The sequence below is a fragment of the Balaenoptera ricei genome, chromosome 7 (assembly GCF_028023285.1).
Source record: "Balaenoptera ricei isolate mBalRic1 chromosome 7, mBalRic1.hap2, whole genome shotgun sequence".
NCBI lineage: Eukaryota > Metazoa > Chordata > Mammalia > Artiodactyla > Balaenopteridae > Balaenoptera > Balaenoptera ricei.
Genome location: NC_082645.1, coordinates 90741712 through 90769303, shown reverse-complemented (window position 1 = coordinate 90769303; position 27592 = coordinate 90741712). Strand labels below are relative to the sequence as shown.

At 37.2% G+C, this 27592-nt stretch overlaps 1 protein-coding gene across 2 annotated transcripts in view; it reads right to left on the bottom strand.

The window, feature by feature from the left end:
* PARD3B (par-3 family cell polarity regulator beta) overlaps positions 1 to 27592 on the bottom strand; it is a 1037929-nt gene that overhangs the window by 560935 nt on the left and 449402 nt on the right. For both annotated transcript variants that reach the window (XM_059928520.1, XM_059928522.1), the window contains exon 4: positions 15332 to 15441. In XM_059928520.1, coding sequence (XP_059784503.1) covers positions 15332 to 15441 — 110 coding nt within the window. The remainder of the gene's footprint in view (positions 1 to 15331; positions 15442 to 27592) is intronic.

Genomic DNA, 27592 nt, shown 5'->3' with positions numbered 1-27592 from the left:
CTCCCTGGGGAGAGGCCCATGTTTTTTACTCACCTTTTAATCCTTAACACAAACCATGGTATACCAATGCTTGTTACATGAAGGAAGACATTACGAACCATTTTGCAGAGTCAGCCCAAACTTATGAATGAAAGATCCCAGCAAGTTCAGGTAGTCAAAAGTGGGAAAGTATTATGAGAACTTGACAAAGCCTTAATCTTCCATAATGGTCTCCAAGTGTAATATCAGTTGGGAACCATGCAATGAGCTGAAACTAGACAAATTTTTTCTCCGAATTAGGCCAGAAAAATTTTATCCTGAAACTGATGCCTAGATTCATTGCTTTAAAATATTTAGTTTTATATGTTACCTTTGGCCCGCTAATTTGAAAACTAGCCAGAACTATAAAACCAAAAATCAGTTTGGCAATTCCTAAGGTAAATTGTTGTAGGTTACGTCGTACAATAAGTCAGTTTAACTATATGTGGTAGACACAAGGCAAAACAAAATTTTTCACCCAAAGGCTGTCTATCACATGGGTGCAGTCACACAAGAAATGGCTATAGAGTACCTTTAAAACTTGCACAAAGTCTCCAATTTCTACTTTACCTATTCATCAAAACAGATTGAGAAGTCCAAAAAAAACTCAAAGTTTGACATTAAATGGTTATTTTGGTAGGTTCTATAATTAATCCCCCAAATGTACACAGATAATTAAATTACATATTTTCAAATTGTTAAGAAAGCACTGATCAGCAGCTGAACTTAAATGATTATAATCATTTCCAAACAAACTCCCTCCCCCACCATTGCCAGCATATTTAAAATGAAAGAAGCTGGAAAGTGACTTGGAGGCACTGGGTTTGAACTATATTAAAAATGCAGAAACGGCATAATGTTCTCAGAGGTCTATGTGTGCTCTGTTTTATGTTGTAACGTAGAGATAGCTAAATGCTTTTCATGCTGAATGAAGTCCATTTGTTCATCATTTAACAGTGAACGTAGAAAAGAACAACAACAAAAAATACTATCTACGTTACCTTTTAAAATACTGTATTCTTTCAATACTGCCTTTAAAATATTCTCTCTATAAAAACATCAATCTGTCAGAATCTAAGAACTTGTTCATTTTTCTTTCTTTCTTTCTAGTTGCTTGTCCACTATTTTTATCACTCATTCATTTATTCAGTCAATTATTAAATACCTACCATATGCTAAGTGCTCGGCTACCAAGACAAAAAGCACATTCTCTGCCCTCAGAGCACCTCCACTCCAAAGGAAGGAGGGAAACATACAAATAAAAATGATAAGTGTTCATGACACTGTTCATGGCAGAAGTATGATCCATTCTCATGCAGGGGAGGGGGACAACAGAACTAGAAGGAAAGAGTTGGCTCTATTCCAGGCACTGCAGAGTATGCCTGAGTCAGGGAACCAGTGTGTGATATGAGAGGCACCGATACTGTGCTCTCTAGGTATCTTGTCTCTGGCCTCTGATATTTCGGTCCTATATTAAATACTGCTCCTCCAAAAATATTTTCGTCATGATCTCAACAAACGCTATGTCATACATTAAAAATATTGCTGAAACGGCACCAAACTTCTGCCAGGGAGTAGGGTTTTGAAAAGATTTAAAAAGGAAGTGATGTTTTAGCCTGGCCTTAGCAGATGAGAAGATGTCTGCCATGCAGAGAAGTGAGAAAGGTGATTCAAGGGGGCAGAAGAGCAAGCTAGGGAAACACCAAAGGGCAGGGCTTTCAGAAAAGTACAGATGAATGACACGTTTGAACCATTAGAAATTGCCCTGTTTCTTAATAACCCTCCTTTCCTGTTTCTTTCTATGTTTTCAATTTAAACAAAATGTTTACAAGGAAGAAAACTATTTCACATCAAGAGAGGAAAACTAGGGATGAATTCATTGATGCAGTTGCAATACTGCTTTAAGAATTGGTCTTTGGAGGGTTTTTTTTCTTCTTCTTCTTTTCTTTTTTTTTTTTCCTTCCCCCCAACCCAAATGAAAAGAAATTGGAAGGGTCTCTATAAACAAAAGACACTCAACATACACTTAACATTCACGTACATTTAATGTTCAACTTTGGAAACAGTATTTTTTTCTAGCTGTGTGCTAAGTGACTTCCTTAAATTAAAGCTAAACCTGATAAAGGTCAGCTTTTTAAAAAAATGACTCTCAGAATTGCTTGTAGAGTCCACTTTACCCTACTACCCTTTCCTCCTTCATGTATGACTCAAATCCAACACATATATTTATTTAACAAACACATATAGTACTTACTAAATATTGTAAGACTTTTTACAAATAACTGCTCCTTTATTTCTCAAGATGACCCTGTAAGGTAAGTACTGTTATCACTATTTTATAGATGAGAAAAGTGAGACCAAAAGAAGGGACGTACTTGACAAAAATCACCCCTTTACTCAGTGGTGGAACTAGATTTGAATCAGGCAGTCAAGCTTATGAGGCCATGTTCTTAACCACTTCAGCCTGCTGCCTCTCAGAATTCTCAGCTCCCACCTACCTCTCTAGTACCTTATGAAATAATCTGAGTTCAAAGGATGAATCTCCAAGCTGAATTTCATGGGAAATTATTTATGAATATTGTTTCCTCTATTCCACCTACACCTTTTAGAGCCCTTCCAGGCAGATCTGTTTGTTACCCACTCCAGGGATGGTGTCCAGCTTCTAGGAAAAGTACCTTTCTCTCATGGAACTCAGAGATTGTTATGGCAATAGATTATAATAATGTCTGATGCACAATTTCACATGGTCAAGCTCCAATCACAGAAGTCCTTTGTGGTTTCCCATTCATTACTGTGTTTTTCAACTCAAACAGATGCAATTCTAATTTCCAGATCCTGCATGGGTTCTCCATACATGACCAGAGTAAAGCTATAATAATAATTGGACCTAATACTGGATTCACATTCATGATGTTGGTTAAGAAGCTAAAAATAAAAGCTGTGGCTAGCTCTAGCTTTTGTGTGCATGCATATTAATTTAAATCATTTCCCTTTAATTATATTTAACACACATTAGGAATCTGGTAATTATAAAAGACCTTTAATTATCAGCATTCATTATTATCGCTATTATTAACATATATTAAGCATCCGCAGTCTGCTAAATGCTATACTCAAGATAAAAGGCATTAACCTCGCAACTCCACTGTGTGCAAGAGAGAAGACAATCTTCTTCTTCCAGACAGAGAACAAAATTATACTTGCCTACCTTGACAAAGAGCCAGTGAATGAGTCAGGGATAAAACCTAGTTGTCTCAACCACTAGACAATTGGATAAACAAAGAATGGCTATAAAACTCTGCTGCTAAAGCACACCTGAATCTATTCTTCCATAAATATTTTTAATGCCTACATGAGATGTGTGTGTGTGTGTGTGTGTGTGGCACATCTTTCTGCTGCATACGGATATCTAAATTGTATAAACAGTCAAGTTACTTGAGACCAACTTTACAGTATAAATTTTGGCATCAAATAGAACAATATCATTTTTGGTGGAAAAATAACATGTGAGTATAAAATGATTAAACCACATATACGGACTTCCCTGGTGGCGCAGTGGTTAAGAATCTGCCTGCCAATGCAGGGAACACGGGTTCGAGCCCTGGTCTGGGAGGATTCCACATGCCGCGGAGCAACTAGGCCCGTGAGCCACAACTACTGAGCCTGCGCGTCTGGAGCCTGTGCTCCGCAACAAGAGAGGCCGCGATAGTGAGAGGCCCGCGCACCGCGATGGTGGGAGACCTGCGCACCGCGATGAAGAATGGCCCCCGCTTGCCGCAACTAGAGAAAAGCCCTCGCACAGAAACAAAGACCCAACACAGCCAAAAATAAATAAATAAATAATTTTTTTAAAAAAACAAAAACCAAAAAACAACATATATATATATTTTTTAGGAAGCACCTCATAAACTGGCTTTGAAGGCAGTTTCAGATGAAGATTGCCCAAAGCAGTTGAGTGATGGCAGCATCTATGGGACAAAGGTATAGACTCGAGGGTGCTACTTCCAAGGTTAACATTTGATTTGAGTGGTAGAATGAAAAGAGGTTACACTTTGGATTACAACATATCTGAAGTAAAATTTCTAGCACTGCTACTTATTAGCTACATAATCTGGGGCAAATGAGTTAACTTGTGTGAGCCCTAGCTTCTTCATCTATGAAGCAGAGTAAATAAAGCCGAACTTGCAGATTTTTATGGGATGAAATAACATATTTAAATATATATAATGAAGTGTCCACATCTGACATGAACTTGGAACTGAGCAAAGAAAGGCCCTCCCTCCCTGACATCCCGGGTAGTATTACGTGGCCATCTGTTGGCAGACCTAGCATGCAGATTAATGCTACTAAAACTGCAATTAAATTGCTTTGCAATTTAAATAGGCTATTATGTGATAGGAAAATGTACTCCATTCTGTTCTTTATATAAACCTTTCATAAGTGCCCCCTGTTCTTTAGGAAAGATATTACGTTCTGGGTATGTGAAAGAAAATTCGATCCACTCACAAGGAGTTCAGAGTCTAGTAAGGGAATTATAAAATGTGGAAAATTATAATATGAGGTAGAAAGAATTATAATAAAGATATGACAGTGTGCCATGGGCAGGACGTGGTTAATTCTGCCCATAACGGAGAGAGGTTAGGGAAGGATTAGTGAAAGAAAGACCACTGCACGAGGTTTTGAAAGAAAATTGCACATTCACTAAGGGGAAGGGGGATGAATGACATTTGTCATTTTCCTGGCAGAAGAAACAGCTGGGCAAAGACACACAGGATCATTCTGTGCACATGTGAGAAACTGCAGGCAGCATGCTAGAGATGAAGCTAAACATATAGGCTGAGGTTAGGCTGTAAAAAGTAATGCCAAGAAACCAGAAATAAACCCTTGCTCATATGGTCAATGATTTTCAACAAGGATGAAGGGCAAGAATAGTATTTTCAACAAACGGTGCTGAGGAAAGTGGATATTCACATGCAAAAGAATGAAGTTGAACCTTTACCCAATACCACATACAAAATTTAACTCAAAATGGATCACAGACCTAAACATAAGAGTTAAAACTATAAAACACTTAGAAGAAAACATAGGGCAAAAACTTCACAGCATGGAAGTTGGCAATGATTTCTTGGATACAGCAGCAAAGAAACAGGCAACAACAACAACAAAGTATATAAACTGGACTTCATGAAAATGAATAACTTTGGGGTATCAAAGGACACTATCAACAGAGTGAAGAGGCAACCTACATAATGGGAGAAAATATTTGCAAATCATCTATCCAAATAAGGGATTAATATTCAGACTATATAGAGAACTCCCAAAACTCAACAACAACAAAAACAAACAACCCAATTCAAAAATGGACAAAGGATTTGAATGGACATTTCTCCAAGAAAGATATATGAATGACTAACAGGCATATGAAAAGATGCTCAACATCACTAATCATTAGGGAAATGCAAATCAAGACCACAAGATGACACCTCATATCCATAAGGATGGCTATTTTAAAAAAGCAGAAAATAACAAGTGTTGGTGAGGATGTAGAAAGACTGGAACCCTTGCGCACTGTCGGTGAGAATATAAAATGGTACAACTATGGAAAACAGTACAGTGGCTCCTCAAAAAATTAAAAATTTAATAACCATATGATCCAGAATTTCCACTTCTGGGTATATACTCAAAATAATTGAAAGCAGGGTCTGAAAACAGTATCTGTACACTCACATCCACAGCAGTATTATTCACAATAGCTAAAAGATGGAGGCAACACGAGTCTCTATTAATGAATGAACAGATAAGCAAAATGTTTCATATACATATTATTCACCCTAAAAAGGAAGGAAATTCTGGCACAGGCTACATGAATAAACCTTGAGGAAATTATGCTAAATGAATTAAGCCAGTCACAAAAACTAAATACTTTATGATTTCACTTATACGAGATACTGAGAGTAGTCAAAATCGTAGATACAGAAAGTAGAATGGTGATTGCCAGAGGTTAGGGAGAAGGGGAAATGGGGATTTATTGTTTAATAAGTATAGAGTTTCAGTTTTGCTAGATGAAAAGAGTTCTGGAGAGGCACAGTGCCCTGGCTGCACAATAATATGAATGTACTTAGTGAAACCTAACCATACATTTTAAAATGGTTAAGATGGTAAAAATTATATTATGTGTATTTTACTACCATAAAAAAAAAAGCCATACCAAGAAATTTAAAATATATCCTGGGAAATGGTCAGTTGCTTCAGGGCAGGAGAGGGACATGGTCAAATTATGTAAATATATTCAGATATTTATAGGTATACAATAATTTTATTCACGAAATAATGAGGAATCATCTTATACCAGTAAAACCTCATTGGACAAATTATACAACCTTTAACCAAACAATACTTACATTTAATAAGACTATTCAAATAACATTTTGACAAGATAAATGTATGAACTTTTGATAGGTGTTCTAAAACTGTGGTATAACACTACAGCAATATCAACTGCTTTGGATGCCTAATTATCTTTGGATTTTCAAAGAACATAGCTGAGTGTCAAACATATTTTATTTAAAAATTAAGAAACATGCGTGATTGACACAGTGACTGAAATTAAAGGCAAAGAAAAGGAGACAATACAATTTCTTTAAGCAAGTCCATCAATTCTGACTTGTGATGCTTAAGAATCTACCTCTTCCTTTTAAAGGGGGATAATCCTTTATGATTTTTACAACAAATGCCGCTTACCCATTCTTTGCTTGAAAGGTAGGGAGTTCTGTAGAGAAAGGGGGCTGGAAAGTCAGTTGGAAAACATCAGGGCTACGTCAGTCAGAAAACTGTCAGCCACTTGCAGGTTAAAAAAGATTTGCTAAAAGTAGTGATGTTTTCACTGGTTCAAGTCTGTCAGAAGGCTTTAGATTCTCCAGCGCCTCACACCAGTAACTTCAAAACTAACTCACTCCAGATGTCCCTATGATTGTCTAATCAGACATCAAAAGCTGTATGGTGACAAGCTCACATGCTGCTTTCGAGGATGCTACATGTTTCCACAAGCGTGAAACACACACAGTAGCTACTTTTAAAATGTGATTCATCTAAATCAGAATTCCATTTTAAAGTACAGAGCTATTAGGAAAGGGGCCACCCTCTTGAGAAAAAGAAAAGTCTTTTAAATGTCTGTACAGTGTCATTCGATGACTAGATTTTGAAAGAAGAAAACAAAATGAAACCTGCACTTCAGAAGAGTTTAGGTTGTGAGGGAAAAAAAAAAAAAATCTCCCATCAGAAGAGATTTCTAAGAATTGCACCATGCTCAGGGAAAAAAAAAACAAAAAACAAAAAAACAAACCTCTCCTCTCAATACTGATTGTCTTGTTTCTTCTCAAGGTGAACTTTCATTAACTCTTTCCTTCCACGCCATCAATCTTCAGTAAACGTCCACAACACAGAAGGGACATACAGCAGATCAGAACTTACATAAGACATGATCCATACGCTTGAGCTTTCACTTTAAAGTAACATGATCTACTTGCACTTTAGTCTACAGGTTTAAGCAGTGCTCTCCTCCAAAGAATTTAAGTGTGCATATGTAGATGTATGTATGTTTTTATGCTGCTGCCTTTGTGTATTTAGCTTTTTAAAAAATATATATTTCTTGATATCATTACCTTGAGCAATAAAGTTTGGCATTTTGCATAGAAATATAGCCTCATTTCATGAGCACTTACAAATATTGAGACCTTAAAAGGAAATTTAAAGATGAATTCATACCATACCAATCAAGTTAATAATTTACATCGGGAACCCTGAAGTTGCTAGTTTGGGTGTCTGAGTCCTTAAGAACAACAGGAGTTCATATAGAATTTCTATTTATTATTTCCTATTAGTGACACAAAATTTCTGTGGAAATCATCCATGATGTAAATGATTTTCTCAGGGTCACAGAGTTACTGATGCAATCAGGTAGAATAAAGCTACCTTAAACATCATCTTTACCAAATTTCAAACAACACTGTCCAATCACATCTGCCCATGCTATTAACATGAGATGCTTATTAGTGTTTTGCTAAGAAACACCTTGTAAATGTTCCCATGCTCTTGAATTAATTCACATATCAGGATTTTTATTTTTATTTTCTTCCAAATCACTTGAAACCTGAAGAACTTCTTAAAGAAGACGGAATATAAGGAAAATTTTGAAGGGGAAATCTTCAGACGTGATGGGCATAAGAGAGGCATCTTGTCCAGAAATTTCTAGTCTAATCAAGGATTTTCTAAGTTCTTTGAAGATAGTTATTAGAAAATTACAAAGCTGTAACTACTGAGATTACTAACTTTTTGATTATAGAACGCACAGTTTTATTACAAAGAGGTAGAACTCAGATAATTGACTCCATTGACTGCCTATTATTTTCTTTGTTCACATTTCACGGACACTAACAAAATTAGGCTTTATAATGTTCGTCTCTAGAATTATCAAGGTTTGTTCTTTTCCTATAATTCTATTTTCTCAGAATCAACTTCTATGATGGAGTCATTGCTAGAATTGTAAGAAGATAAATCAGGCCTCACTTGAAACTGCTGACTTCAGCCACCCATCCACATCATAAATTCCAAGTGGAGAACTTGTGTTTAAATACCTCTCTCCCCTTGACAACACTAAAAAACACAGGTAACACACTGTCCTAAAGCAGAAAATCCTAACCTAAAGCTATTTAGGGAGAAAAACAGTATGTATACAGGTAATTTCACAATTTTCACATTTTAATTCATATATACATATGTGTGTGTGTGTATATATACGTATATATGTATACACATACATACTACACATACATACTCACGAATTCACGCATCTTTACAAAACAGTTAAAAGTTGCTGAATTGAATTCATTTTGCCCATCTCAGAAGTAAAAGTTTTAATCATCTAAATCATATTTATGTGTCAGGCACTGTGTCTGGGGGTTTGCATACAAAAATGAATACATCAGTTCATGCCTCTAAGGAGCCCCGTCTTGTAACAGACATGTAAACAAGCAGTTATATTTGAGTGAGATAAGAGCTAGAGATAGTACACGTGGTAATTCCCATGACAGGCTGAGCAGAGTATAGACTAAAGGCAAAGGACATTAATTTTAATGGTTAAAAATATATTATTTGATGATTTGATACTCGTTGGTGGATTGCTGGGCTTAATTGCTTTAGCTCTGGTCTTCATAACTAGGCTGTAAGTTTCCTGAGGACAGGGACCATGCCTTATGCTTTCCGGATGGCACATGGCAGAGGTCATGGACATCTAAGGGATTAATCAATTTATGTTGACATAAAAGCAAACTCATTCAATTTTCATTACGTGCAGATCAATCTAAATAGCAAAAGACGACATGTCATGGTTACCTCTTTAATTTCTGAAGCTGACCTCTGAATAGTGATCCCTCTTTTTAGACTTTCAGTTCTGGACTAGACCCAAGAAGAATGATGGGGGAGCACTCACCTAAACAGGGGTCACAATCCCCAGGTTCCTTCATTACTCATGGCACAGACATTCAGACCGTCTAAATTTGTTTCACTAACTCCTGCAAGGTTTGGTGAAAAACTCTTTCACAGAATAAACTGGGCTTCTAGATTTTCCCCAGCTGAATGTGAGTCTTACAAACGTAACTGTTTCAGAAATTAAGCTGCCTAAAGTTGCCAAACTAAGTAAACATTTGGCCCCATGAAATATTGGATGGCAGCTTTATCTCTTAAAAACAAAGCCATATGAAAACCATCGTTGCAATGTGTCTCCAAGCTCTGGTCTTATCAGCACACAGCGTGAACAGCTGGAGTTACAAACACCAGGACTATTATTAAATCACTGTGTCAGGAGGGGGAAAAAAAAAAAGAAAAACCTTTTGTAGGCTTCAGTATCTCTAAATAATGAGATTATATATTACATGCTATTTCTCCCTCCCTTTCATTCATCAGTATCCATCTCTCCTCCTTGGAAGACAATGAATAGAGCCTTCCTTCTAATTTATATCAGAGTCTACAATGATTATTTTGTTCCCCTATTTCTATAGCTGCTTAATTGTATATCTAATGGATAGAAAAATATGATTCGGTCATTTAGAATTTTCATTAAGTTCCTATCTTGGATTTTGACAGTCAGCAACCCACAACCAAAAGTCCTCTGACATGTCAGTCACAATTTGATGATTTTAATCCTAAAAGCCAAGCTATTTAACTTTCTCTGTAATATTTCAGTAATTCCTTTCATGGATTTGAAAGTGTTTAATCCAGGAGGAACACTGGCTATAATAACTTCAATATATGTGACATCCAAGGGGAAATTCTCAAATCAATACATATATGCAAGACACAAAGAGAATGCTTCTACTCACTGGAAAGATTTTCTCTCACTGGAAGCTACCTGCCATTATCGTTGCTGATGAAATAACAAAAACTCCACAAAACTGATACTGGATACTGTATTTTCACTTTTCATTCCTATTGAAGACACAGGACCACTGGAAACAGTTCTTCTCCCCAGGGTGTCTTCCCAAAGGAGTTGGCGCCCCTTTCCCCCAATCTTACTGCTGCTACGAACTGTGTTGTTACTGACCAAAGAGTTATTTTGGACCTCTCAATGCAGCAATTCAAAAACTTCCATTCATCTGTACATCTTGGATTTACATACTATGTGTTGGATAGGAAAGGTAATAATATGATGAAACAACCTTAATTATTTAATACACATTTGGAGGACAGCAGCAATTTCTCCTTTACTTCCTTATCATTCATCATACTCTGAGAATTGGTGGCTTTCCCATATTATTTCATCCTAAACTCCCCAAAAAAGTGGTTCTTGATCTTTTGTATTCCCTTTAACATTTGATAAGTGATAGAGCCCCTTCAGGAAGCACACACACACACACACACACACACACACACACACACACACACACACCATGTCATGGCATAAAACTTCAGAGAGTTAACAGACCCTCTGAAACCCACCCATGGACTTCCAATTTAACAACTTCAAAAACTGCCATGTTATTTTTTGAAATAAAATGTATATATTATAGACACAGACTTAAAAAAGCAGACCAGTATTGTCTTAATTTATTTTGGTGAATCAAGACAAGTAATAGTTTTAGAACAAACAAAGAGAACAACCACAGCATTATAATTTTCAGGAATCCACTTTTTAATTTACTCACCCTGCAGGATCATTTTGCCTTAGGGGTTAAACGTGAAACTATAAACAGTCATTAAAACACAAAACAGCCATGGTAGTTAACCGGATATTAAGGGGAAAAAAAAAAAAAATCACATCTGTTTTAGAGTTCTCTTCCATCCGCAAATTCGGGAACATCAATTTCAAGAACCTGGTTTTATGGCTTGCCCTTAAGTCAAGAACACCAGGTTACAATCAAGGCAAGGAAGGTAAGACTGCCCATAAGGGAGGCTCTCACTACAATATCTTGCCCCCAGGATTCTCTTTCTTTGATTCAAAAGCAGTCAGTAGAATTGACTTTTCTATTCCTTGAAAAATAGTCATTACTATTTGCACATTAATAATCATGCTATTCTGATTAACTGGAAAGGTTTATGAAAAGAGGACGAAAGGAAACAAATTCCTGTGCTGTTTATCTGGCGTTACTCTAAGTGACAAATACTGAGATTTAGTGGCTTTGCAGTATACACAGAATTAGAAGCTTGCAGAGGATCTGATTTTTCTAATTTAAACCCTTTTTTAAAACTCCAACTTGTTTGATGGTGTACATCTTAAATAACCAATATGTAATAACTTCACCAGCCAGAAAACAAGTGCAACTTTTCCGACATTTCAAAAACATATCTCCAGACATCAGAGAAAACTCTCCTCCCTATAGCAAGCCTAATGAAGTACAACTAAAAATAACAACCATCAACTGTGGTTTTAAAGGCAATATTTCAATATAATCAAATGTGTCAAATATTCATCCTTACAGCTTCTTATGCTGTGGGTTGTAAGTAAGTTTCATTTCTTGGGAATGATTGAATATAACCCACTTGGGGCTCTGCCATCTGTGAATTGCTTACATATGAACACTCTGTTTAAGAGATGGAAATTTTGTTGTCATTGCCTTTCTTCTTGGATATTGAAATGAAATGCAATTGAACAGAGCTTTTTAAGCAATTATTTTTCATATTAGTTGCTACGTGGGTGCATTATCACATGCTCCCCAAGTTCATCATCACTTGTCAAATCATAGGAATCAAGTATGGTGCCGCTGAAGTGGAGGAGGCATCGAGTAGAATTACGGAATCGGAGAGATGGAGAAGAATCCATATTCTCAGATTCTGTACTACCTGGGCTCAGGTCACTGCCACACAGAACGCTCTCTGCAGTGTGCTCCCATGTAAGAGTTGTGGTTGTTATGTCCCCATGGTTTCCTTGAAAGGCCGCTCCTCTGATCACTGAGCAAGCAATACAAGTGACTAGAGGGCTATGTGTAGGGTGCCACATAATTTATCATCCATACATGGACACCTCTGAGAGTTAGCAGGGACACTATTAATAAATATGCCAGAACAACAGGCATGAACTAGGACTGCCCCAGGCAAACCTAATCATACTGTTATCCCAGAGATATTGTGCAACTCAAAGAACTTTCTCCCAAGGGTTTCAAACCATTTCATTAGTGCTATTTCCAATTTTACTTTGGTCTAGAGCTGCTCTGTCCAATAGGAATAGAATGTGAACCACAGATGTAATTTTTACTTTTTTAGTAGCCATGTTTTTTTAAAGTAAAAAGAAATAGGTGAAAACAATTTCAATATATTTTATTCTATCCAGTTTACCAAACATAGTATCATTTCAATGTGTAGTCAATACAAAATTATTAACGAGATCTTTTACATTACTTTTTTCATATTTCAATCTTTGAAATCCAGCGTGCACGCCACACTTAAAATACATTCCTTATGCTCAACAGCGACATGTGGCCAGTGGCTATGATATTGGACAATCAGGTCTGACCAGGCCACGAGTTAGGATGTACAGGGATAAAGGAAGAGAGTTATAATACATACATACATACACACACACAAACACACACACATGCAAACTGCATTTTCCTTCTAGGTAAAAAATAGACACACCTAAATGTCTTCACTTACTAACTTTACACTTGCCTGGGGTGATCCAGACCTTAGGGCAGATAAACACTCACCTGGCAGATTCTTTGGGGGAGCAGAGAGAATATGTGACTTAGAAAAGTTGGGTAATTGCTGAGAATTTCTAGGACTTTTTCCAGACTAATATTAGTCTTGCGTCCAACACACATACACTGAGCACCTTCCATGTACTTGGGACTAGAGAAAAAAAGATAAATAAGGTGCACTGCCTGTTCCTTGTAACGTTAAGGATTAAAGTTTGCGTGAAGATTATTTTACAACTGAGGCAAGAGAAGCCTAGGATGTGCCATTATTCTGTGGCAAGGCAAGGACCAGATTCTCTTCTTTGAGTCTCAGGTCTGAACTCCATCACCCACAGAGAACTCTGCGAGGGAAGGAGGAAATGTGCTTTCCTTTCTACTGTTGATACATAGGGACTGACCCATGTTTGATAACTTGCATAGGTTAGGTAAAAGGATTTTCGGTGCCAGCATTTCTTCTTGAATTAGGATTTGCATTTTTGCTAGTAATAATATACCTCCCTCTCCAAATACCCCAACTTGGAACTCAACAATATCATATTTTGGTAAGGAGACAGAATCTAGCAGAAAGATAGTAGCCCTCATTTCCTCTAGGGCAAGCTATATTGTTGTTATTTTCGATTGGTCTCAACACAGAGCCTAAGTGATAGAAACACAGACCTAATATCGGTGGGGTTTCTGCATGTAAATCATGGTAACACAGATCACACTTTTGTTTCAGGGTGTAGTAACGTCACAAAAATAAGCAGTAAATTATAGTTTTTTCTCTTTTATGTAATTCTTCTCTTGTTTTTATAGTTCTTCTCTTCCTCCAATCCAATATATTCAGGCTTAACATGGTCTCAATCAGTGGGCATTAAACACACACACACACACACAGCATACCACATACTGGTTCTGTTTGTACTCATCATTAGAACAGAACACACACACCTGATTTTTACTAAAGTAATGTCCCATTAAATATGTTTCTTTAAAAGGATGGGAAGTGAGAAAACATGACATCTAAACTACTTTCAGGACACTCCCTTGCTTACCAAAAGAAACATGCCCAAATATTGCCACAAACCTATGAGTAATTACCCCATGATTTAGTATGGTGACTCCTACCTCACACATATTAACACTGGTTCTTGATAAGAATATTTTATACCAAACTGGGAGAATCCATTTAGCTCATTTAGCATCTCTACATACCAAAAATGTTGCTTTTTTTCTGAAGGCACTATACACAGTGAGACTTAAAATGGAGAAGAGGCTTGCTTTTAGGAGACTTTTAAATATGGTTACATTATTGAAGATCACCTATTGCAGAGATACGCAGCCATTATCCAAAATCTAACTCTCAGGCTATTTCAGAGGATGAACCAAAATTACAATTCTTCAAAGCAACTCAGGACTTAGCAGAAAAATCCCACAGCTCCATATGGAAGGAGGGCATTGTCTCTTCAGGAAACTATTCTCCACTTAACTTCTCAATTCTAAGTAGAGCATTTATAGGTATACCTAGGTTTAAGCACTTTTGGTATATAATTTTATTTTTCCTTAATTTGAATGTTGAGAAATCCAGTCCTGGTACCACATGTCTACAATACTGGTAGCTTGAAACTCTATCACCATTCACCATGGTATGACTTATGACTTCACAAAGCATTGTATTGTATTAACATACTGAAAATAGATAAACTATCTCTTGGAGCATTATGCAGGAGAAGGATGGGAAACCCAACAGTATAGTGCAGTGGTTAAGAGCATAGGTTCTGGAGCCAAACCACCTGGGCTAAATTCTTGGCTCTGCCACTTACCAGCTGTGACCTTCGACAAATCACTAAACCTCCTTCTGCCTCAATTTCATTATCAGTGAAATGGAGACAAAAACATGTTTGTACTTTGATGTGGAAGTATAGATGACTTAACGTAAAGCCCTAGGCACATAATTGGTGCTCTGTAAATAATAGCTATCACTATAACTATATACTAGCAATAGCTGACGCTAGTTATTATTATAACTAACACTATATATCCTATCAAAAGCTCTAATTATCCACTTACTTAAGACTGCAAAGTTCCAGTCAGTTTATGGGTAAGGTGCTTTGATCTTTCATTAGGAATGCAAACGGCAGGATACCTACTGGAATAACAGGTTTCAGACTCTGGCCACTGGGGTGTGAAGCGCTTGGCTGGGCATCAGCAGGTGGGCTTGGCGCTGGGTCACTGCTTCTCCTCACCAGCAGCGGAGTGCCTGTAGGACAAAATAAGAGGTGAGAGGTCAAGAATGCCCTGGGGGGAAGAGAGGGCATGGTACAATGCAATTTAATTAAAAAGGTTTACAACATGCTTTTATGTAAAAACATTCTATTTCTAAGGATGCCTATAAATTAATCCATTTAATGATCTTTTGTCATCTATTTATAGAATGACACATGGAAACAAAATCTTTCAGCTCTCAGCTTTCCCCACTTGCATTTCAAAACAAGCCATTCTACGTAACAGAAAACTGTTAGGCAATGCAAAAGTTGACAGTGTACAATCGAAAACTGGTCTAGAAAATATATTTGAGTATTAAAAAGAATGATTATCCAGCAGACAAGTGAAGAGGTTCACACAGTCAGTGCAATTTGCTATTCAGGAGAGCTAGAAGTATAGTTATTACTGCCATTTGGAGCTTCCCAACTCTTTTGAATGATGATATATACTGAAATAAATTATTTGCTGGGGTTATAGCATTAATGTCTATTTAAGTACACAAAGAGATTGGTTTCATTCTCCTCCTTTTCTCCTAAAGTAGATAAAACTGATAAGGAAAATAAGTTAGTTCTTCTAAAAATATATCCTGATTTCTTTTTAATAATGAAAGCTTCCATTATTAAATATTTGAGTCAGTTATTAAATTCTGAAAACAGATCATACTATTAGAAAGTTCAAATGAAATTCAACCTTAGCAGAGAGAGTGGCCCAACTACTCTGCCTGCAATTAGGCTGAAAATAATTTGTTTTGTACACAATTGGTCACTACAGAAGAAACTCTCAAAAAATCTGTTTGTGACTTAACAATTGCTCTCTTATAAAAATTAACTTTTTATTTGTGTGCCTTTGGGGAAAAAAGAAACAGTAGAAATGCAATCCCGTTTATCAATATTCTGAAAGTAATTCCCCAACTCCCGAGCTATTGCAGTTTAAAATAACATTTTTCATACCTCATTTTATATGGTACAGTTAAAATAAGTGAATCCATTTTGAAGTTATTTACAAATCTGATTTTTCTATGTGCTACAACATCCTTATTCTGTGAACAAAACATAGAATTGCTAATACTTTTCACCCTTATTCAGTTAGAAGTTGCTTTTTAAAAAATAACTTATTTTATAATAAGAAATGAATGTGCTACTGAGGAGGAAACACTATGCCAAAAGGTATTATAAAGCCCAAGTTCACATTCCATTATTTATTTTTTATTAATAGACACTTCACTACATTATTCCCCACCTCCATCTAAAACTTTTTTTAAGTATAGCTGATTAACAATATCATGTGGGTTTCAAGTGTACAGAAGAGTGATTCAGCGTTTTTGCAGATTCTATTCCATTATAGGTTATTACAAGCTAATGGGTATAATTCCCTGTTCTATATAGTATATCCCTGTTGCTTATCTATTAAATATATATCAGTGTGTATCTGTTAATCCCGTACCCCTTATTTGCTCCTCCCCACTTCCCTCTCTGCTTTGGTAACCACAAGTTTGTTTTCTATATCCATGAGTCTGTTTCTGTGTTGCATATACATTCAGTTGTATTATTTTAAAACATTTCTTAGGCAAGTGACATACCAATAGTTCTATGGTTGGCAATTATTCTCTGAAAGAAATATTAAAAACAAAAAAATAAGAGGAGTAAAAGTAAGAGAAAGTACCATAAAATCTTAGACAATAGAGTCCCAGTTCCACACCAATATGTTTTTCCCTCCTTCAGGTGATCTAAAGACTAAGAGCTTCTCAGGCTAAGCCCCTGAATTACCATTAACACAAAGTGAACCAGCCAGTCTAAACGCAATATCCTCAGAAGCAACCAATTATCTTTAAAATTAAAAAGAGAATGGGACCAACTCCATGAAACTCTGGTTTGTTTCCAAGCATTTAACCCAGACTAGTACAGTGCAACAATCAATAATATCAAATTGGAAAAAGACAAACAAATAAAAAACATGTTAAACCTGTATGGGATACTAAGGTCACAAAATACGTTGATTTAGAGGCACAGAAATAAATATTTCAGTGACTGACAATTTCAGTTATGTTGTTTTTTCAGCTGAGTGATATACATATACACATATATATATATATACACATATACAGAATGTGTGTGTGTGTGTGTGTGTGTGTGTTGGTGAGGGGAAAGAGAGAAAAGGAGGGAGAAAGAAAGACATTATTCTTGGGTAACAAATATATTTTTCTCAAATAAGCCACACTATATAGTTTTCCTTCAACTCTAAAGACATGACTGACTCTTTACTTACTGTATCTGCTGTTTTAATAACAAAATGTTAAATTATTTAAAACATAATTTTATAATAGCATGTATTTGTATTTCTATAATCAATCAATATGCCACAATATTATAGGGTGTCTCCCAGAAGATGACAGTTCAGTTTTGTACCAGTGGACCAACTATTTGGAACATTAACAAACAAACAAACTGTAAAGCAGCTAGATCTTTTTTTTTTTTTTTTTAACTTTTTATTTTATATTGGAGTATGGCCGATTAAAACAATGTTGTGATTGTTTCAGGTGCAGAGCAAAGCGATTCAGCCATACATATACATGTATCCATTCTCCCCCAAACTCCCCTCCCATCCAGGCTGCCACATAACATTGAGCAGAGTTCCCTGTGCTATACAGTAGGTCCTTGTTGGTTATCCATTTTAAATATAGCAGTGTGTACATGTCAATCCCAAACTCCCTAACTATCCCTTCCCCCAACCCTTCCCCTCTGGTAACCATAAATTCATTCTGTAAGTCTGTGGGTCTGTTCCTGTTTTGTAAATAAGTTCATTTGTATCATTTCTTTTTAGATTCTTCATATAAGGGATATCATACGATATTTCTGTTTCTCTGTCTGACTTACTTCACTCAGTATGATAATCTCTAGGTCCATCCATGTTGCTGCAAATGGCATTATTTCATTCTTTTTAATGGCTGAGTAATATTCCATTTGTATAGATGTCCCACATCTTCTTTATCCATTCCTCTGGTGATGGACATTTAGGCTGTTTCCATATCTTGGCTATTGTAAACAGTGCTGGAATGAACACTGGGGTGCATGTATCCTTTCAGACCATGTTTTCCTATATGCCCAGGAGTGTAACTGCCGGCTCATATGGTAGCTCTATTTTTAGTTTTTCAAGGAACCTCCATACTGTTCTCCATAGTGGCTGCACCAATTTACATTCCCACCAACAGTGTAGGGGGGTTCCCTTTTCTCCACACCCTCTCCAGCATTTATTGTTTGTGGATTTTTTTGATGATGGCCATTTTGACTGGTGTGAGGTGATACCTCATTGTAGTTTTGATTTGCATTTCTCTAGTAATTAACAATGTTGAGCATCTTTTCATGTGCCTCTTGGCCATCTGTATGTCATTTTTAAACGTACTGCCAACTCATCAGGAATAAGTTTTGTTTTCCTCTACTTTTCTGTATTCCGTACTTAAATGTCTCCTGTTGATTCACCTAATTTCTCCTTGGCTGTCTCCAATGAGCACCTTTAAATAGGAACTGCTATCTCAGAGAGTTTTAAGCAACCTTTCACATGGTGATTTAAAATCTAATTTTTAAATTCCAAGCCCCATTTGAAGGTGAGACTGAGTTACACTTTAAAGACAAGGAAAGATACATCCTACTGTATAAGAGAAAGCAAGTAATCAGAAGTACTGAAGATGATCTGGGCAAATCCTTGGATATATATATATATAATAGGGTAAAAGGCACATCAGGCTGAAATGAGAGGGAGACAACTACATTTGGTTTTTGGAAACTCCTGGGGGTGGGGGACAAGGGGGTGTACATAAGATATAACCTCTGCGCTGAAGGAGTTTATAACCTAACAGTAAAGGTCAGACACTAAGAACTACAGTGTCGGGACAGTGGAGAGGACCTGGGCTTTGGAATCAAATAGACTGAACTTCACCTCTCCTTGCTCTGTGACACTGGACTGCTTTGTGATCTAGTCCCATCATTTATAGCCTGATAACATCAGATCACAGAATTGATGGACAGCTGAAATAAAATAAGACATGCATGAGACATGGTACTGTCCAATATCTAACTTTCACACAGGAACCACTTCCTCCCCACATACACACACATACACAAGAAAAAGGAGGTTATAGCACTTGCTAATGTTGTGAGCAGTGTTACCTTATCTGCTCAAAAAGCTGAACTCCTGAAAGTCAAGTGAATTTTCTTGGAATACTATGTAAATGAAAATAGTAAAACATAATTCTGTGTAAAATCAGGTGTAGCCTAACTATACAAATCTAAACTTCTAAGAAAAAAATGATGAGGTGGAAAGGAAGTTCAAAAATGGGGAAAAAATACTACCCATTGGTATTTTTCAGCTAACTGAGAAAAGGCTCATTAGATTTTAGAAGCAAAAGCCCTCAGTTCAGCTCAAGGAACAGTATTATTCCTTGATATCATAGTTTAAAAGCCACTGGTTGCAGAGCCCAAATAAAATAAGAAATATTAAGACTAAAGCATAAAGTCTTATACAACTGCATTATGTTTTCCCACTCAGTTAAATATTTGAGGCCCCGCTATGCATCAGCCTATACAAGGGGAGGACAATATTAAGGTGAATAATCATGGTGCTTAGTCTAAGCATATCTTTTAAAGAAGGAGATGGGACAAGAAACACTTCAGTATACAGAAAAGTAGGTCCCAATGTAGTGTTCCAGGGGAGTTAGGTATGGCTTATTGGAGAACCCAATAACGAAGGGAGCCCAGAGGAGGGTCACCTAATCCAGTTTGGGGAAAAGAATTTTTAAAGAGGCACCAGCTAGTTAAAAGGCTCAGATTGCCACATCAATGAATCATGCAAGATATAAAGGCCAACACAAATTTAAGGTGTTATCTATATAAACAAAGGTTGCTGTCTCTTTGGTATAAATGGTGCACACACACACACCCCTGGAGGGATTGCCTTCCCTGTTTAGAGGATGTGCTTGGGAAGAAATCAGCTTAAATGCCAGATGATGTGTTATATATGAAATTCTGTTTGGGGGGTTTTGAAAGATGCCTCAGAAAGATAGGCAGTTATAGAGACTGAAACCAAGACCCAGAAGAATCATCCATATCATGATGCAGTGGGCAGAGAAAACAAACAATGGTTTTAAACATGAGTCCCGTGTCAAATATCACAAAGGCACAAGTTCTAAGTTGTATGGTGAGTAGGAGCAGGGATTTATTTAAGAATGGTTAATGATTCTCCTGAGCAAAATCAAAGGGGCAGCTTGTCATCAATACTGATGCTATTTCATCCTAGGGTGACTGACACCTGGAAAGCTTTAGGGGGTCCCAGTTAAGACATTGACAAGGCATTCTGTGAGAACTGGGAGGCCCCAAGCACGAAGAGGCTGGAAGGGCGATGTGAAGAAAGAGGGACTCAGCGGTCACAGGCAAAAATGGAGTAAGAAACTAGAGAAGGACACAGGAGAACTTAGCAATGACTAAGTTCATTGACTAAGTTCAATGACATACAAAGCAAATGAGAGGGAGCGTCCAAAAGAAACCTAAAACCATTCTTATATTTCTTGCTTGAGGAAGAACAAGCAATAGGGAAGTTTTAGCAACTGTTATGATTTGTTTCAGAAAAACAACAACAACAGCAAAAAACAAAAAAACATGAATCTTCGCCCACTGAAGGTTAGAATGATTTGCTTTTAATCTAAGATGTCTTGATATGCATGAGAAATTAAAGACTAGATTTTCGGGCATTCATAAAGGTGAGTATGAAGTTCATACTGGAAATCCTATTGGCTTTCAGAATGAGTGATGGAGACAAACACAAGGTAAACAAAGAAAAACAGGAAGAATCAGCACGGGCCTCCAAAAGGCACTGCATGCAAACTAATGAGAAAACCAGAATTTTATATTCCCAAAGAATCTTCAGAGGATTTTCAGAGTGTATCTAGAATGACGTGTGGTTAACAGAGCCACAGAGGTGAGCCTAGAGGAAAGGTGGGGCGGAAGGGAGGAGAAAGGAACTGGAGTTAACATGATAAACTATTTTTGTGCAAAGAGAGGTAAAGGCTGGTCTTTGTAGAGATTCAGTTTTCCTTTGCTCTGAAGGATTACTTCTGTGCTACTGAATTAGCAGGTCACCAAAACACCTAGTTTGAAGAAAGAAAACACACTCTCCTTCCAATGCTACTTACACTTAAGATAGACAACAAAATAAATCTAGATGGGGGAAAAGGCTGTTGCAATACACCTCAACTGGTAAATATTTCACTTGATGATGAAAATGCATTGCAGATGGTTAACATATTTATGGACTTAAAAAGAGATAAAGAGCAAAAGAAATGCTCTGCCAGTTAAGCAATATTAGTAGTATATTAATAATATTAACAGGATGCATTAGCTGCATCTCGGTTTCATACAGTACATTTCCATAACAGACTTTGTACCTAGTCAGTACCTGGAAGAATGCCTTTTAATTATCTTGCACTTCAACACTTGTTGAATGCATTTGGCGTTACAGTATGGAGATGTCCTTCAGATATACGGTGCAAAGAGAGCGAGTGTGAGGAAACCTGCCTTCTAAAGGTGGGCCTGGCACTACGTGGCCCCCAGGAGACAGCTGAGTTGTACCCCAGAGTCCAAGTCCTCCACGTTAACTAAGGAAGCATGTTGGATAAGCTATACCAAAGGCCCTTCCAGATCTGAAAAGAGACAGTTCTGTGAGTTATAGAGCCAATAAGGAAATTGAAGTCCAGAGAAATTAAGTTCCTAAGTCTTTTGGACTTGATTTCTACTCCAGTTTTATCCACGTGACACTTTTCCATTGTGGGGTCACATCTTTACATGCGTGAGCGCATGGTAGTAATGGGAATGATGTCTCTTCAATGTGGTAGCAATTCTTTTCATCGAAAAAGTTCAGCAGATAGAAAGACTCAGATAGGAAGATAAAATGAAAGGGTGCTGGGAAATGAATAACTAAAAGGTGAATATCAACCCATAGTCACATGGGCATATCTGGCAAGATGCTTGACTCCACTAGTCAAGGCCTACCAGCACCTCTCTCAGAGGGCATGGTCTCTCTTGTAAATGATTTAAATATCCTTTTCCTATTAACCCTCAAATACCTCAATTAAAAAAAAGAGAGAGATTAGTGAAAGTGGTATATCATTTGCTTTTGGAGACAACTAGGTTGTGTGTGTGTGTGTGTGTGTGTGTGTGTGTGTGTGTTTCGTGGGCATGAGATAGGGCTTTTCCACTGATGCCTAACAAACTCCCCTTCACTGAAACCTGGAGACCTATAAAACAAATTGGTAATGATATCAATAGCAACGCAATTTATGGTAAAGTACCGGAGAAGAGATCACTTTCACTACAGGAGTGCCTGACCAGGTCTGGTGCCTGGCCTGTGATGAATGCAGCAGCTGTGACATGCTTTCTGACACCGTGATGGAAAAACCACATGAGAGAAACCAAGTCACATTTTAGCAGAATTTTAGCTGTCCAAATACTTTACTCTTAAATATCACTCCATTAGAAAAGAGACTCCCAGTATTGCCATTAAAGGAGCAAAGAAGTTCAAGTTGACTAACAGTGTTGTTTTTCTTTCATTTTGGATTGTAAAACCCCAGAAAAGCCTGTTCAACACACGATGGAACAAACACGAGCAATTCACAGAACAGTCTAGCAACACAATAATTATGAATGAGCAGACACATGATAAGATATCTTTTAGTATTTGGAAAGCTGCTTAAATTGGAGTGCCACTGCTATAAAAACAAGTGAAGAGGTTTGTAACTGACTTTTACCGGGAATTATACTTTTCTCTGAAGAGTGTTATGCCTCCAATTCGAAGTATATTGTTGCCACATTCCTGAGGGTATATGCTTTTTCTCCTATTGAAGTGTTCACATTTTGTCCAGCTGATATATACAAATCTACAGTTTTTCATATTGTTCAAACCACATCGCAATATCAATTTTCTCATGCTATTGAAAGTCAGTTAATGCCAAGTCTTAGACATGCACTACGTCTCAAGTGTTATATTAAGAACAATGACAAGCAATAAAAGGACAAAGCACACTGTATTTTGGCAACGCCAATGGAAGAGATTCAAAAGTGGTCACTTTAGGTTAAGAGTAAATTCAAACGATTTAAATAAAGGAACAATGACAAGTTAACAGTGAAGGTTCAACAGAGGCAAAGGCCCTGGTCTCTGAAAGGTATGCACTCTAGAAAAAGCACAAAACATTAACAAACAAGTAAAGATACCTGAATTAATGACTCCAACTCAAGGCTCCAGAATCATAGAGGTGAATGGAAGGGATCTGAGACATGCGTATTAACCACCCATTTCTTGTTCTGGCATTCAAGGACCCAATGGGTTTCCCCCAGTCTACCCCTCAGATTACATCTTGCACTGCATTCTTTGCCATGCACTATCTGCCAAACGGGACTACGTGTCATTGCCTAAAAATGTCTTGCAGACTCTGACCTCAGCGTGCACGCTGTTTCTACCCCCTAAATTATCATTCTCTGCTACTGCCATCAGTTGTAATCCTGTCCATCCTTGAAGGTATAAAGATCTCTACTTCCTTGTAACATCTAGATACGGGTTTGCTGTGGGGCTAATGAAGCCTAACTTCAGGGCCCCTCACAAGCTCCCAGGTAGAACCTTAGCAACACGAGCACATGATTATATGACTTTGTAAATTTTACCTAAGTAAATAGTTTAATCGCAATAGGTTAATTCTGTTATCTCTTTCAACTCTGATGTCCCCTCCAGCATACCGTCCCTTCTGTTGGGTGAACCTAGAGTGGCCAAGAACATTTCCAGATTCAGTTAAGTGAGTTGAAGACACATTTCATCTGAATAAAGTGGACTCTCTATATTTGTGTGGTTTACAGACACTTCTGTGTATAGTTCTATGCCAGTCCTCTTAGAGGAATACAGGTATATCCCGCTTACCCACTATGTTGGTTTATCCAGCTTCATGATACCAAAGTACAAGGCCAGGTGACATAATGAAATGACTGTGCTCTTTTTGCACCCAGCATTGGAAGAGTGTGGGTGCCGGAAGATAAGACTTGAAATGTCTAAAGCCAGGAGCTAGTCTAAGGAAAATTCACTCACTCCATGTATAAAATTATATGCAATTCAGTAATCAGATAATTCAGTTCTCGCTGATATCCTGACAAATGGGAAGTCCTCTTCTGTATGGAATATATTTGAAAACGTAGCATAGAATTAAAACTCCTATGCTAGTAAGACACAAACCTGTAGCCATTTCACAGATTACAAGAATGTATGTGTGCAGCCCCATGTTTATATATCACATATACTATTTAAACAAAAAACATTTTTATTACTATACTACAGCCAAGACTGAATTATCTGTTTATTCAGTGTATAAAAAAATCTTACATATGAAGAGATGATTAAAGATTATGCAGTCAAAACTGTAGGAAAAAGCAAGTTATTTTAAGCATTATTTCAGATATAGTCAATTAATATATCATTAATAAAATATTTTTTCATATTTTCTGACATCTTTAGTATATTAGCTTTATTAATTTTTTAAAAATTGTTGGAATTTTTTCTCATTTTGAATTAGCAGTCATTTATACTTTTGTATGTAAAATCTATGTTCCTTTTCTTAAATAGTAATCTCCCCAAGTTTCATACTTGAAAGCCCTACAAAATGTGGATCTGCTTCTGTGCTTTTCTAAGGTATGTCACATCCTGCTTTGTCTTATCTGTAAAGGTGTATTTTTTCTTGTCTCCCCTTAATTTATTCATTTAATGCCTAAAATATACTAGGCGGTCTTCTAGGCCTTCTGGATACAACAACACACAAAGGTCTTAATCTTGTAGTGCTTGTAAATAGCTGAAGGAAGGCAGATAATAAACACGTACACAAATAAATGTGGGCATTTAAGACAGATAGGGATAAAGCAAGTTCTTAAACAGGAATATGAGAGAGAGAGAGAGAGAGAGAGAGAAAGTGATGGGGAGGAGAGTAAGGTAGGGCAACATTACATTGTAAGCTCTTTGAGAGCAAGCAATTCACCCTAGTCAATCACTTAGGATCCCACTAGCAGAGTGGGTACTTGACAGATGCCTGCTGAATTGAACTAAACACAGTAAGAGGAACAAAGATCAACCTCTAAATTCAGAAATCTTTGGATTCTGAAATGTCTCAGACAAGGGAATTTTTTTGGTTCATGAAAGGGGTCTATGCCCCCAATAAGTAAATAAATTGCTACTGTCAGGTTTGTTTCACTTCACCTAACACTTTTTTTCTTCAGCATCAACATTTATTTTAAAACAAACACTATCACACTAATGCAGCATATGTTATCACCCTTGCAACTTAATGATTAATGAGCATAAAAGTGACATCAACACCAATGTTAAATAATTCCAGTAGAGGCTCTAAAATATTAACTACAATCTTATCAGTTACCGTAGTTTACAAAGGGATCTATTGCCTGGTCAGTTGATCTTTCAGTTTTCTCTAGTTTACAGTCTTACATCTTTGATATTCATGAATAATCTGTGTTCATAAGATTTATGGCAACCTATGGAAGAAGTAGAAGGAAAATAGTTGAGTTTACTTGACAAGATTCTTTGGGAGAGTTGACTTTTAAACAGAATTTTGAAATGTATAACGTATACGAATTGATAAACTGGTATAAAATGATGACTCAGATATTTATAGTAGGCAGAGGGGCATATGATTTTAGAGGCCAGAGATGGACATCCTTGCACAGATACTGATAGTATTTGCTCAGCTATAAAACAGGCATGATCCTAGAGGTGAAAGTGACTGAGTGATCTGGTTAGAAGAACATTATTAGAAGGTCTTAAAATGGGAGAGTTTTACTTTAATCTCATTTGAATAACACTGAGGCTTCCAAAGGGAGACCATCTACAGCATTTTTTTTCAAGTATTGAAGAACTGATTAAAATACATTTTGGAAAGACATTTGTAGATTATAAATATATGAAACATGTTGACTAAAAGATTAAGCGGAGTTATCTTTTCCAAATGGTTTCTTTAGTAATTCCCCTATAAAAACCATAAAGTGTATTTGGATATGTGTCCAGTGGAGGAGGTTTGGACTTGGGAGGACTGTTTGATTCAGCGTGGAGCACATTTGGGATGGTTCATTAGGGCAGTGATATTGGTCTGTAGGAAGTGTTTATGGAACCTTTCTTTTGTCCTAGATTTTAGGCCACAGCTCCCATTGAGTTGAAAACAGCCTCTGAAAGACTACTTCACTAGTTCTTTACAAGATGAGAAAGGGAAAAATCAAGCAATGCCTTCAGGCCGTTGAGCTGCAGTTGTAAACAATTACTGGCAACATCAAAGTACCAAATTCAAATCACCAACTCCTTCATGATAGATGAGAAACATCCATAAGTCAATTTAAGGCATCCTGGGCACAAATCTATATGATTTATCAGCTGCATTTGAAACCTCTGATCATTACATTTTATTGGAGCATTCAAAGTCCCTGGAAGGACTGGAAAAAGTCGGGAATTATGGAGCCACTGTTATCTCTTAGGAACACTCAAAAGATGGTTTTATGCCAATGCCTCTATGCCCCAAATGCTGTCTTCTGTGTTGTAGCAAAGGGACCTAATGCCTCTCAGGGCCTTAATTCCTCTGATGGGGAAGGCATGGTTTCTACTTAATAGCACTTACGATTCTAAACAAGTCAATCAACAGAAGCTCAATCCAGAAAACATAGAAACTGGGCTCCCCTGACAGGGAACATGTCTAATAAAAGTGCCAGAGGAAAATCTGACTTTCTCCTGTCTTGTCTTGCAATGGAGACTTTTCCAACATTTGTGACTGTGGTTTGAGACCTCCCTGGCTGACACACAGCTACTCCTGGAGCCCAGGGCTCAGCAGTGACCTCAGTTACCTTTTACCTTATGCATCCAGTAGGCAAGGGGTCATATTCTACCCATGATGTGGAACTGGCCCCAGCTGTCCAAACCTTTGTGACTTCACATTAGATAACTGAAATCTAATCCACTTGAAAGTACCCTGAAGACCACCCAGGTGTTTCATATGGCTGCTGTCTTGCTACTAAATAGGTCCATTACACAAGCTGGAGCACATCACACGAGCAGACTAATTCACCCAGTGG